Here is a 14811-nt window from a genome sequence, read left to right on the forward strand (position 1 = left end):
TAACTTGAAATTTAGTACAACTCGCCATCTTCAAATAAATGGCCAATCAAAGTAACTAATCAAGTTCTTAGCAACCTAGTTCGATGTTTGAATGGTTATAAGTGGAAGTAACGAGACATGTTCTTCTTCAAGCCAAATTCACTTACAACTACTGAACAATCAAATTATGGGAAGTCACGTTTGAAATCATTTACACTAAATTGCATAGAGTAATTGTGGACTAACTAATATTCCTTCTATTGATTCTAACAAGTAGTTGACTTAATGGTTAAAAGGATGGCAGAGATGCATAAGGATGTGGTTGCTTAATTAGAGAAAATGAATGTTGCTTAAAGAATAGTGTTGATGTTCACAGACATTTCAAAGCATTTGAAGTTGGAGATTTAGTTAGGGCCCATTTGAATAAGGCTCATTTTATTGTGGGAAGGGACAATCGGCTTAAACCAAGGAACATGGGTCCTTTTGGAATCCTCAAGCTTTATGGGATAAAGCCTACAAACTTGATTTACCTTAAGACCTTAAGATCAGCCTCATTTTTATATCTATGAATATTTTTCTCTAGATAGTTTTCATCTTTCATCTTAAAGTTTAACTTTATCAGTTTGGAAAAATTAGATGTAATTAGTTTCTTGGATATTTTCTTTAAATTTTTTTAAAGAGTGGTTAGTAATATTCTATTTCTATTTTGAAAGTTCCATGAACAAACATCTATGTTTTAAGTAAGGATGTACCCATCAAATTAAATTGTGGATAAGATCTAAAAAATAATAATTGTGGTTTAATATCATTTTGTTGCAATTGCGAGGGTGAAGACCTCCGACTTATTGGAACATCATGCCAATTACCCCTAAGTTAAAGCACACTTTGGCAACATTAATGAATCTAAATTAACATTTAAACTAAATATTAATTAAAATGTATTAATTATCTTCTAATTCTCTTTATCACATTTTTTTATATCTATTATTTGTTTGTTGTTCTCTTTGTTTATCTAAATGGATAATCTCAATCACGATTTTGAACTATTATTTAAATTATTTGTGTGTTGTTTCTTTTTATCTCCATAGTGTAAAAAATCAGAAGAAATTTTGGAAAAATTTGATTAATTGGTAAAATTCATTTTAATGTTTGAAAATTCATATAAATGTGGAGATAAAAATTGGACTAAATATTTGAAAAGTTGCATAAGTATTTGATATATTATTTGATAAAGATAATTTAATTTAGGAAAATTATTTCAAATAGTAAAACTGTATTTTCAAAATATAGCAAAAATTTATAATTATCAATAATAGACATTGATAGACTTGACTGATAGAAGCCAAGTTATGAAATTTGGCTATATTTAAAATAATGTGTTAATTTTGTCAAGTTAGGAAATTTGGCTATATTTAAAATAGTGTGTTAATTTTGAACAGTGAATTCTCATGATATTTCTGACCATTTCACTTCCAACTTCCAATTCTACCGAGTCATAATGGTCCAAGGGAGTTGGGGACTTGCTTGTTTCCCTTCATATGTAACTCCATCGATCTGCACGTCACGGACTCTCAATCACAGAGCCACCGGAGTCTTTCTTCATTGCAATGTATGGGTTGCTGCCGTTCTCTTATCAGCCGCCGGAGCCGATTCCATTACGTCGAGTCTATGCTGATGTTCTAAACTATGTACCAGGCGGCCATTTTCACCATTGCTCGGATTCTTCTAAACGAAGGGCATGCGCTGCACTAACACTTCCTCTTAGCGTATTTCCCCACTTTCTTAAGCCCACAGAACAAGTCCAAGGTTATTTCTCTCCTTGTATTGGAACCAGAATCAAACCTGCTCTCGTTCATTCTCCTTTGCTGGCTGGTGACGGCCATGGATGTGGTGGAAACAACAATGGTGGTTGGAATAATTCGAATCCTTTTGGGGGTTTTGGATGGTGGCAAAATGACGGTGATTCTCCCCCATGGTCGGACAATGCCTTCCTTGCTTTCTTCTTTACCTCCGTTCTGGGGTGTTTCTGCCTTCTTCAATTCGCAGCAGCGCTAGCACGTAATGAAATGAATTATGAGTCTGTTTGGGAAGTAAAAGGGGGTAAGCGAATCCGCCTCATTCTCGATACGTTTAGGGATGAGTTCCATGTTGCAACTGGCATGCCGTCGTCTTCGTTATCCTTTTCCTTTGTCAACGTTTGGATTCGTTGCAGCGATATATTCAAACGTTTGATGCTTCCGGAGGGTTTTCCAGACAGCGTTACCAGCGACTATCTGGAATATTCTCTTTGGCGAGGAGTCCAGGGGATTGCCAGCCAAGTTAGTGGGGTCCTTGCAACTCAGGTGCCCATTTACGTTCGTCTATGGTTCCTCTTTCCTATTTCTCATCCAACAAAAGAATAATTGATTGCATTTTGCTCGAACCCCTGCTGGGATCCAGGCACTGCTTTATGCTGTTGGATTGGGAAAAGGAGCTATTCCGACTGCTGCTGCAGTGAATTGGGTACTGAAAGATGGATTTGGATATCTGAGTAAAATTTTACTCTCAAAATATGGACGGCACTTTGACGTTCATCCGAAGGGATGGAGGTTGTTTGCTGATCTTCTGGAAAACGCTGCCTATGGGATGGAAATGTTAACTCCCGCATTTCCCCTCCATTTTGTTGTGATCGGTGCTGCTGCTGGGGCTGGACGATCTGCAGCCGCCTTGATTCAGGTTCTTGAAGTTAATACTTAATTTACACACGATATTAGAAGTTGTACTTGTGCCCTATTCCCTGTATTTGTTACCCTATAATTATATATTTAATCTACTGATTATTTTTTTCAAATGGGTAGCTTAATTTGATTTAAATAGTGAAACGCAGAAGTAGTTAGTGAAACCAATGGATGGGAAACTGTCTAAGCTTTTGATAGGTTGTGGAGAATTTTGGTTACATGCAACGAGAAGAAGATCAAAATCACATATATATTAAAGGGAGCCTTCTCTTCAACAATCAAAGTGGAGGTGGGTAGTGGAGAAGAAGTTTGGGTTTCAAATGTTTACGGTCCAATTTATAGAGAAATAAAGGTGTTTTGAGAAGAACTATAGGGGAGTGTCTTGGGAGATATCATGAGAGATAACCAAAAAAACAGGCCCAAAATGGATTTTGCCCTACTTCTTGGAACTTAAGAATTTGACATTTTGCTTATGTCATCATCAACCAAAAATACCGAATTTGACATTGGAAATCTTAGGTTATGTAACAAGGCCTTACTAGTTAAGTGGTTGTGGCGCTTCTATTCCGAGCCCAATTCTTTATGGCGTAAGATTATTGAAAACAAATACGATCCCCATCCTTTTGAGTGGCTGTCCAAGGGCTCTAAAGGTTCTCATCGGAACTTATGGAAGGATATCTCAAAAGAGCTCCTACCTTTTGCGAAGTTAATTTAGTGTGTGGTGCGGGAGGGGAATAATACTTATTTCTGGGAAGATCAATGGGTGAGCGAGAGGCCTCTTTGTGTCCTATATCTTAGACTCTACCATTTGTTGGTTTTTAAAAACCACTTTCTTGCTGACTTTCTTGTGTGGTCAGGGAATTCACTTTCCTTCTCTTTTGGGTTTAGTCGTAATTTGTCTGATAGGGAGTCGTCGGATGCTGCTTCTTTTCTTTCTCTACTTGAGAATCACTTCTTCAGGCATGGAGGAAGGGATGTAAGGGTTAGGAGACCGAATCATTTGGAGGGGTTTTCGTTTAGTCCTTTTTTTAAAGTCTTGTGGACCATTCTCCTTTAGGTGTCTTGGTCTTTTTGGTCATTTGGAAGATTAAGGTTCCTAGAACAATGAGATTCTTCACTTGGAAAGTAGTCGTGCGAACACGATGAATCGTCTCTCCAGGAAGCTCTCCTTGCTTGTTGGGCCGTTCTTTTGTATCATTTGTTTCCAGGTGGAGGAAGATCTAGATCATATTCTTTGGCGTTGTGAGTTTTCTATCTTTGTTTGGGAGAGTTTCTTCCGGGAGTTGGCTTTTCGTTTGTTCATCAGAGGGGAGTTGTTGCTATGATCGAAGAGTTTCTCCTCAATCCACCTAGGGGGGAGAAGAGTTGCTTTTTATGGCTAGTGGGGGTGTGTTCGATTGTGTGGGTTTTGTGGGGGGAGCGAAATAATAGGACTTTTAGGGGAGTGGATAAAGACTCTAGTGTCTTTGGTCTCTGGTTTTCTTTTATGTTTCTTTGTGAGTTTTGATTTCGAAGACCTTTTGTAAATATCCTATAGGTGTTATTTTGCAAAGTTGGACTCCCTTCATGTAGGAGGTTGTTTTTGTTGTCCTTGTATTCTTTCATTTTTTCTCAATGACAGTAGTAGTAGTTGTTGTTATTCTCTCTCTCTTTTTTTTTTTTTTTAAAAAAGAAAGGGTTTATATGCAAAGGGTGAGAGGAGATTGGCAAAGGAGAGTGAGAGAGAAGAAATCGAGACGCGAGAGCGAGAACGAGAGGCCCAACCTATGTGTGCAACGTTTCGGTTTGATAATTTCACCTAGATTTGATGTAAGCAAAAGGACAAAAGTCTTAAAATTTAGAAAGTAGGTTAAATATCATTTCAGCCCAAAATTTTGGGTTATCTATGACTTTCCCATATCATGAGGAATTTTTGCATTTATGTGAAACTTGAATATATATAAAGATTTGAACTTTCATTGAAAAAAAAATGAAAGGATATTAGAGCATAGAAGAAAAAGAAAAAAGAAAAAAATTAAGCCCACCAAAACGAGCCCAACTAAAGGATGGGGCTCCAATCAAGTAAAGTGAGACCTAATGAACAATTACAAAAGAAAATTTTGTTATTAATGTCTAGAGAGAAACTTTGAAGCCAACAAGGGACCAAACATCACTAAGGACCCTTCTCCAGCTCTCTAATAGTTCTATTATTCCTTTCACCCCACTAACTCCATAACACCCCACCAACTCCCTAACAAAGCAAAAAGCCAAAAACTTTCACGTGCCACAAAAACCTCTCCTCTTGAAAAGGCAGATGGTGAAGGAGCTCCTTAACCATCTCCTAAAGCCATGTGTCTGGCAAGCTGAAAGCCAAACATGTCAGAGAAAAGATTCCATACCATCCAAGCAGAGTTGCAACAACAAGCATACGGCAAAACAAAGGAAATGCATTAGAGAAGTTCGGAACCTAGAATGCTCTACCTCTTATGAGAGAAAGGTTGAATTTATGCTTAGACAGGGGTCATTGTTGGCTTGGTTGTGGTTATTTTATTTTTTTTGGCCTCACCATGCATTGTTTGTTGATGTTTGCTATCTACCAATTCGTCACTTTCCCTCCATCTTGAAGACTATTTTCTCCTCCTTGGGATACACCATTTTGGTCATTGTTCTTTTTCTTTCTTTCTTTCCTTCTTTTTTTTAATCATCACGTGGAGCTTTGGAATTAGTTTTTTGCTTCTTTTTTATGGGGTGCTTCTGTCTCATGATCTGGGTTGTAATTTTGTTTAGTTCGTCCAATCGTTTGGTGATGGATGGGTTTCTTGCATCATAAATCCGACTTTCATCTTGTTTTTTACTCACCATTTTGTTGTTCCCCTTCCCCTTGGTTTATGTTGTATCATTTTATGGGGTTTCTCCTTTGTATCTCATTGGATATTTTATTTATCAATGAAATTGTTTCTTATCTCCCCCCAAAAAAAAACTCCCAACTAACCAGATGCGCTCCTTTACCTTCCTCCACACCTTCCTACAGGAAACCTTCATAAGTTTTCCCAAGCTTTTACACACCGATCCCCGAGCCTCTAAAAGGAACAAAAGAAAAATGGGAATACCACTTAGCACCGATCAAATTAAAGTCAGCCCGCCTTCTTTTGAGAAAGAAAATATTTCTTCCAATAGGCCAATTTGTTTCTCTCCTTATCCTCCACTCCACAAGACTCCAAAAGGAACTCTGACTTGGATTATTTTTGAAAGGAAGCCTTAAGTAAGATGACAGAAAATTTCCAATCTCACAACCCACCAACTCGGCCCATTTACTCACCTTAAGAGCGTCGCTATTCAAACTCAGAATTTGACACTTCTATTAATTTTAAGGACTGACATGGCTTCAAAGAAAGCGAGGATGTGGTTCAGACAGTGTTTTCAAAGCACAAGGCGACAAATCTTCTAATCGCCTTGAGGCGAGAGGCGATAAAAAAACGTTACCCGAGTGAAGCAAGGCACACTTAATAAAATACTAAATAAATATTATATATAACTATTTTATAGGTAAAAAATAATTAAAAAAACTTAATTTTAAAAACATAAACATTTAAATAAACTGTCTTATATTTAAATAAAATGAAAGGAAAAGTAATTACGTACCAGAAAAGGAAGTTGCATTTATTTCGTAATGGTAAAGAGACGATATTGCAGCCTACAACAAAAGCTTCAAACATGCCAGCTGTTAGCCACGGGATAAGATACTGCTAGCAATTGAATTTACAAGAAGAAAAATACTTGCCATCTGTCAGGACTCATGACTGCATGCAGCATGCAACTTTAATGCATATAACTTTGCGTTTTATTCTTCTGTCTCAGTCTCTTTAACTTTTTATTCTTGTCAAATTATTTTTCTTCTACTTCTCGTTAGACTCTTCTTCTAAACTTCTTCTTCTTAAACCTTTTAGACCCTTCTTATTCTTCACTCTTGTATTATTATTTCCTCCCAACTCTTCTATTTCTAATGTTAGAACTTAGAAGGGTTCTTTTCTTTTTTAAACAAAAGATATACAAACACTTTGTTAAGAATAATCGCCTAGATGAATAGGTGCTCGCCTTCATTTGAGGCGATGGCACAAAAAGGTGAAAGTTGGTGCAATAAGGCAAGCGCCCTGTTGAAGGCACTCACCATGTATACCTTCAAGGCGTTAGAGGTCTCACCTTGTCTCACCTCTTGCCATAGGCGAGTGCTTGGCTCGCCTCAACAACACTGGGTTCAGAATTAAAAAGGAATCTTCCTTGCTCGAACCAAAGAAGATAGCGTCATTGGAAAATTGGAGATGAGAAAGGGCAACCTTCTTACCCATTTCAACATCCTCAATGATTTAACCTTCAATGATTTTAGAAACCATCCTACTCCAAACATCTACAACCAACAAAAGAAGGAAGACGACAATTTTTTTTTTGGATAACTGTGAGTGTTCGGGTCAGCTGAGGTGCACTTCGACTAATCTCACAAGAGAATCTACTTGGCCCTACAAAATTTTGATGTCGAAAAAACTCATACAATATTAAATCCTAGATAGATACCAAAGAAAATTAAGTTATTTACCCGACAGGTTTTGCTTGACCGTATGAACAGTTTGGATAGGCTGGCTGAGAAGATGGCCCCATTTTATTTTATGAGAAACTTTCAATCACAATTTCATTGAAAGTATGAAATTACAAAAGGGCAAATGAGCCACTAGAGATTACATGAGGTTGTTGTTGTTGTTTTTTTTTTTTTTGGAAAGGAAACACTTTTCATTGAATTAATGAAAAGAGACAAAGTCTCAAGTTACAAATATACATATCTAGCAGATGAATAGGTGCACCTAGGCATCTCAACTAGGTTAACACCCCTTTAGTACTCTCATCATGTCCATAGTTGGAAATACAAACAAAACAAACTATCCAAAATAGTCCAAATTTGAAGTTCAACAACTATTACAAAAGGAAGACTGAAACTAGAAGTAATAAACAAAGCCAAAAATACAAAGGACACAACAAGAAAACATAGGCCAGCAAATGGGAACTACTTCTAATATGGAGAAGAAATAAATGCCCGCCAATTCAGATTTAGCTCCTGGATTGAGTAATCTTCAAAGGCTCTTGAAAGTGTGCACCAAGAAGAAGCGTTTAGCCGAGCAAACTCAAAACGATCTAACCAAGGGGAAGCTTTATCATGGAAAACTTGTTGGTTTCTTTTAACCATAATTCAGCTAACAAGGCTTTAACCACATTGCTCCAAAGCAATTTAGGTCTCTTCTTAAGGGCTGGCCCAACCAAAAGCTGCAAGACATTGCTCCTAACATTGCATCCAAAAACCCTACAAAGATTACAAAGTAGGAGCAAACGAGACCAACACTTTTTAGCACAAACACATTCAAAAAGTAAGTGCTATAAGTTTTCCTGGTTATCCAAACACAGTGGGCAAACGTGAGGTGAAAGGCAGTGAGAGCTTCCTTTGCATGACTGTGGCAGTGAGAGGGAAGCTTTCTTTACATGATGCTATTCCATTGTGTAAAGAAGTAAGATTGTAATCACAAAAAAAGTGGGTGAATTTACACCAAGACAGAGAAGTGTACAAAAGATGATCTATGAATTGTGTGAATTTTGTTTCACGATCTTCGAAAATACGATGATTCCGTTCATTCCAAATGAGCCAACAAAAGCCTTTGATGATGAAGTTCCACATAATCGCCTTCTTAATGGCGAATAAGAAGCATGTTCAATAGAGTAAGGGGGTCATTTGGGAAGATGGCCCCATTACGGGTCCTTTCTACTGGATTCTTTGTTAGAAGGTGGAGGAAAACCTGGATCACCTTCTCTAGGCCGGTTAGTTTGCGAGATTTGTGGGATTTGCTTTCTGCAGGACTTTGATGTCCAGATAGCAGGTTAGAGGGATTTTTGTGCGACGATTGGGGAGTTCCCCCTTCATCTGCCTTTCAGGGAGAAAGGTTGTTTGTTGTGGTTTGTTGGGGTGTATGCTATGTTGTGGGACGTTTGGTGGGAGAGAAACAATAGGGTGTTTAGAGGTTTAGAAAAGGACCCTAGTGAAGTTTGGTCCTTAGTGAAGTTTCATTTGTTGCGTTGGGCTTTAGTTTAGAAGCTTTTTTGAAATTATTTTCTAGGTATCATTATTCTAAGTTGAAAACCCTTTCATTAGGGGGTTGCTTCTGTGGGCTTGCTTTTTGTATTTCCTTGTTTTCTTTCATTTTTTCTCAATGAAAGTTGTTATTCCTATATTTTTTTTTTCTTATAAGAAAAGAGCCTTTCATTATTCTTGGCACAAGTATCTTCTAATCAATCTTTCTTGAATAATTTTCACTCATGTATAAGGCTTCTTTAAGTGCAAGGAGTAACTTAACATTGGAGAAATGCTTTTATTTAGGAAAATTTGAACGATAAATTTTCTTGCCACTTTGATAGGATTTCAAAAGAAGAATACTTTTATTTAGGTGATTTTGAGTTGACTTTAAGTGCAATCAAATGAATATAGATATAAATAACTAATGGAGGGTCTAAATTGATTCGTTTATGAAAGTTTAGGATTTAAATTGATGCAATTATGAGTTTTGGGTTTTCATTGATACAACCCTCAAAGTTTATAGGTATAAAATGATTTCTCCCCCTTTTTGTTATTATTTTATTTTGTCCTTCCTGTATTCTTCTTTAAAGTTTTCTTTTCATGTGTATATTTATGAAGATTTTCCCTTCTGTCTCTGAATCTTTTTCTAGTAATACTATGTGCACTTGGCCTGCTCGATCCTTTATCAAAAAATTTATATTAATAGAATACAAATATACAAGTTTCCTCATATTCATCTTTCTTGTTTTGATATATCCAACAGCATGTGCATCTTTGTTTTTTGTAACTTCAGCTCTTCAAGTCATTGGTATCTCCCTCGACATCTACATTTAGCTTTTTGGTTTCAAGTTGAATATCATATATTGGCATTTTACCTATTTAAGCTTTTGCCTTTCGTATAAGTTCCAAAACTTATCTGCTTTATGCTATATAATCTGGGCGATGAAAAAAGGCAAGCTCCAACAAGAAACTTTCATGGGCTCAGTGACTTGACCTTAAATACCTCGTAAAACAAGTTACATTTTTTTAGAAAGATTATTATTTTTTAACAGAGTTGCACAGTTTTTGAAAGTTGAATACAATTTTCTTTTTCCTCAGGCTTCTACTAGGAGTTGTTTTTATGCTGGCTTTGCTGCTCAAAGGAATTTTGCTGAGGTGAAATAAAGTAATCTCTTCTCTGGTTAGTGTGTGTTAGCAAAGTTACAAACACCATACTTTTTTGTAGCTGCAAGATTCATGTAAGGAAAGAAATATTATCACTAAGGTTATTAACTTGTGAATCGGAATGCGTATCGAAATTAAAATTAGTGTATCATGTATGGTAAGTTTTGATTTTTAGTTAATATTTGAATATAAATTATTTGTATATATATGATCAAGAATTAATTTTGATTCTTGAATATTGAGTTGCGATGAAATCTTATAAACATGAAGGGTTTTTTTTGAAAAGGAAACGAGTCTCTTTATTCATTAAGTTAATGAAATGAGACTAATGCTCAAAATACATAGATACGACAAGATAAAACTTAGGATCAACAGGTGCACCAGGACATCTCAACTAGGTTGACACCCCCTTAACACCATCGTCATCTCCCAGGACAAAATGAGGGCATAATTAGAATGTTTCAGTACAGTACAATATAAAACAGCCCAGACAAATGTGAACTTAATCTAAAGGCAAACCTGCCCAAACTTAAGACTTGAGACAAGTTCATAGGTCACAACTGTAATTATAATTATAAACTACACAGCTTGCAACAGTAATATTATGGCTTTGGGGAGAGGAAGGAACACCAGTTCAAGCTAATTTCTTGGCTGGAATAATCCGCAAAAACCTTAGAGAGAGAGCTCCACATGGAAGCATTTAGCCGAGCAGCCTTAAATCTGGTAAACCAAGGAGCTTCTTTGTCATGGAAGACTCTTTGGTTTCTTTCAAACCACAAATCTGCAAGCACTGCCTTAATTGCATTACTCCACAGAATTTGTTGATTTTTTCAGAGTTTTGGTCCTACTAACATCTGCAATACATTGTCCCTGAAAACTCCTCCAAAAGCCCAGTAATGAAAACCAACAGTTTTGAGCATAAAAGGAGATGTTGTAGGTCTTTCCAATTTCCTTTACACTATGCACATCTATTTGGAGATAAATAATGAGAGGACAGCTTCTTTTGCAAAGCATTAGAGTAGTTAAGAGTTCCAAATAACATTATCCATAAGACAATATTTACTCGCCGGGGCCTTTTGGATTTCCATAACGCCTTTCCTAAAGTTCTGTCAATTGGGGAAGCCTTGCCTAAATGAGTGACTAGTGATTTGACGGTGAAAAAACTACTTGTTTCCAATGACCATGACCGTTTATCATTGCAATCCTTCACTTTTCTAGTTGCAACAATACTTAACAAGTCTTGAAATTCTAAGATCTCCTCATCTTTCAAGAGTCTTCTAAAAGAGATGGACCAAGAGGAAGTAATATTGTCCCAATGGTCCAACATCGAACCATTAGGGTGGAGTGCTATTTGGAATAAGCTTGGGAATTTGTTTTTTTAGAGGAATGTTGTCAGCCCAAGAGTCCAACCAAAAGGCTATTCGGCTACCATTACCAAATTTGAACACTGCCAAAGTCTCCACTTTCATCCACTAGAGATATTGATCCATGGGCTTCAAAGACTACAACTTACCTTGCCCAAGGTGTGCCAACAATACAAACTTCTACCATGTATACTCTTGACAACTTTACACCAAAGGGAGGAGTCCTCATTCATAAATCTCCATCCCCATTTAGCTAAGAAGGCCAAATTCCTTTCTTTTAAACCTCCTAGACCAAGCCCTCAATCCTTTTGGGCCTTAGAAAACAGCTCCCATTTGGCTAAATGATTTATCTTTTCTCCTTTGTGACCTTCTCAGAAGAAGTTCTTCATAATTCTTTCCATCTTAGATAGCACCTTTCCTGGCATAAAAAGGGAGACATATGGTAAGTAGGAAGTTCTTTTCAGATTGTATCTTCTCCATTTGTCCAATTTGCCATGTATTTTATCAATAACTTGCTGCCAAAACTCCACCTTCTTTGGGTATCCTCCCAAAGGTAAACCAAGGTACTTAAAAGGGAGATGTTCAACTTTGCAATTGAGTCTTGCAGCAACTGAAATCAGCTTGTCATTTTCTACATTTATGCTGCAAAGAGCTGATTTATCCCAATTAATTTTTTGGCCCAAGCACCATTCAAAGAGATCAAGAGTATTCCGAAGATTATCTAGCATTTCATCTTCATATTTACAAAAACTTAAAGTATCATTTGCAAATTGTAGGATGGAGACATGGGTTTTATCTTTTCCAACCATAAAGCCTTCATATTTCCCCTCTTCATGCAGTCGTGTGATTAAAGCACTAAGCATCACTTACTAAAAGGAATAAGAAGGGAGAAAGAGGATCCCCTTGCCTAGTTCCTCTAATAGCTTTAATTCTTCCTCTTGGTCTTCCATTTATGAAAATGGAGAACTTTGGATTGGAGATGCATCCCATTATCCAGGAGATCCATTTAATATAAAAGTTTTTTCCACGAAGCACCTTCTCGAGGAAGTCCCAATCCACTTTATCAAATGCTTTTTCTAAGTCCAACTTTAGAATCCATCCTTTTTTCTTTTTAGATCTTTAGTCTTCTACGGGTTCATTGGCTATGAGAATGGGGTCAAGAATTTGCCTCCCCTCAATGAATGCACTTTGAGTTGGAGCTATAATGCTTGGCATGATCCCTTTGAGTCTTTCAGCTAGCACTTTTGCAATAATTTATACACAAGAGTGGAGCTATAGGCCTAAAGTTTTTTACCAAAACCACATCTTCCTTCTTTTGAATTTGACATATGAAATTCTCTTTAACGCAAGAGTTTAACTTTCCATTACCATAAAATTCATCGAACAACCTAGAGAAGTTATCCTTTAGTTGATTCCAAAATTTAAGAACAAATTCTGGTGTAAAGCCATCCGAACCAAGGGCCTTGTTCCTTGCCAACTCTTTCACTGCCTTTCTGATTTCTGTAGGGGTGAATCTTGCCACAAGCTGCTCATTTTGGTTTCTTGTTACTCTTGGCCATTCAAGGTTGTATGGTATTGATTGAATCGCTTCACATTTGGAATAAAGAGAGGAATAAAACCCCAAAATAAGATCTTCAATTTCTCGGTAGGATCTAGTTGGGATTCCATGGTCATCGATCAATTCTGCCATCAAATTCTTCCTCTTTTCGCAGCTAGAAAACGATGGAAGAAAGAAATGTTTTCATCCCTTAAGTCTAACCAGTTCAGCTTACTTTTTTGAATAAGATTTCTTTCTTCCATTTGGTAAACTACCAATAACTCGGCTTTCAAAGCTATTCTTATGTCTTCTTCCCAAAATTGAGTTTCTTCATCATCAGCCAATTGGTCTCTTCTTTCAATATCTTTTAAAAGACATTCCTCCTTATTTTTCATATTTTTCTCATAATCAGCTAGCCATTTTTTTAATGCTGTTTTGGTTCTTCTCAGTTTTGAGGAGATTAAATATCCAGCCCAGTCTTGCTGCTCTTCCATATCTAAGGATCTTTCAATTAGTCTGCAACATTCTTTGATTTTCAGCCAACTATTAAAAAAGTGAAAAGGAGATGATCCCCATTCAAAAGCACCGGCTTCCAAAAGAAGGGGAAAGTGATCGGGCATGGTTCTTGCTTGCCTAGTCACTCATGAGTTTTCAAAAGTCTCTTCCCAATTATTTGATACTAAAAATCTATCAATGAGTGATTTAGAAACCACTTGGCCTTCTCTAGACCATGTGAAGCGTCTGCTTGAGAGAGGAATTTCCATTAGATTATTCTCGCTAATGAATTTATTAAAATTTCTCATGTCTCTTATTGCTCTTCCAAAAGGAAACCGCTCACAACTTCTACGTATACTATTGAAATCACCACCAATGCACCAAGGTATAGTGCACACGTCAGCTAGGGAAGACAATTCAGTTCAAAGTCTTCTTCTTTCTCTGTAATATGTGGAGTCATATACGTTTGTTATTCAACACTGTTTTTTGCAAATTGTTAAAACACTTAATTGTCAAGGAAAATTCAGCTTTAAGGGTGTCTACTACTGAAATCTTTCCTTCATCCCACATTGTGAGTATTCCTCCTGATCTTCCTTTAGCTTCCACGAAAGACCAGCCTACATCTTTCGAACTCCATATGCTTTTTATAAATGCTCCATCAAAACCGTTTCTTTTTGTCTCTTGAATCAATACTATATCCGGATCGATCTTTTTCAAAAATCTTTTAAGGATCAATCTTTTTTATTGCTGCCCAAGATCCCTTGTATTCCACAAAGGGTTTTTTCTAAAAAAGAAATGTAGTCGTCAATGTATTGATATTATAGACATTTATTGCTCCCCAAGATCCCTTGTATTCCACCAAGGGTTTTTTCTAAAAAAGAAATCTTTTTTATTGCTCCCCAAGATCCCTTGTATTCCACAAAGGGTTTTTTCTAAAAAAGAAATGTAGTCGTCAATGTATTGATATTATAGACATTTTTTTGGGTAAGGAAACATAACTTTTCATTGATAAAATGAAAAGGGACTAATGCTCAAAATACAAGGAAATAAAAAGAAGAAACACTAAACTTAAATTATTCATTTTAAACAATATTGGAGACCTATTGTTCTTTCATCTTCCTCAATTAGAGGACTCTTTAATTCTCTCAGCTCCCAGAATTAAGTCCCTCTTAGGCCTTTGTCCTTCTTTAAACCTAACCTAGTCTTGAACTCTAGGAATTAACTATTTAGTGACTTCATCTATCCCTTTCATTTATTTCTTTCCAAGTTCTAAGATCAACATATAGTCCTTCCATTTGTGCATGTGCCACAACTATCTTCATCTTCTTCAATTTTCTTTTTCATGTTGGGTGAACTTTTCAGTTTTCTTTGATATCCACATGGACACACGAAAGTAAAAGACATGCACCGCTTGTATTAAATGCATGCTGGCACATTTATTGCCATTTTCTATGCAATAAAGCTAAG

At 36.6% G+C, this 14811-nt stretch overlaps 1 protein-coding gene across 1 annotated transcript in view; it reads left to right on the forward strand.

The window, feature by feature from the left end:
• Positions 1-1477: 1477 nt before the first annotated feature.
• LOC120072930 (protein root UVB sensitive 1, chloroplastic) overlaps positions 1478-14811 on the forward strand; it is a 54036-nt gene continuing 40702 nt past the window's right edge. The window contains exons 1-3 of the mRNA XM_039025467.1: positions 1478-2321; positions 2419-2694; positions 9883-9939. Coding sequence (XP_038881395.1) covers positions 1587-2321; positions 2419-2694; positions 9883-9939 — 1068 coding nt within the window. The 5' untranslated portion in view covers positions 1478-1586. The remainder of the gene's footprint in view (positions 2322-2418; positions 2695-9882; positions 9940-14811) is intronic.

This window comes from Benincasa hispida, chromosome 1, assembly GCF_009727055.1.
Source record: "Benincasa hispida cultivar B227 chromosome 1, ASM972705v1, whole genome shotgun sequence".
NCBI classification, from domain to species: domain Eukaryota; kingdom Viridiplantae; phylum Streptophyta; class Magnoliopsida; order Cucurbitales; family Cucurbitaceae; genus Benincasa; species Benincasa hispida.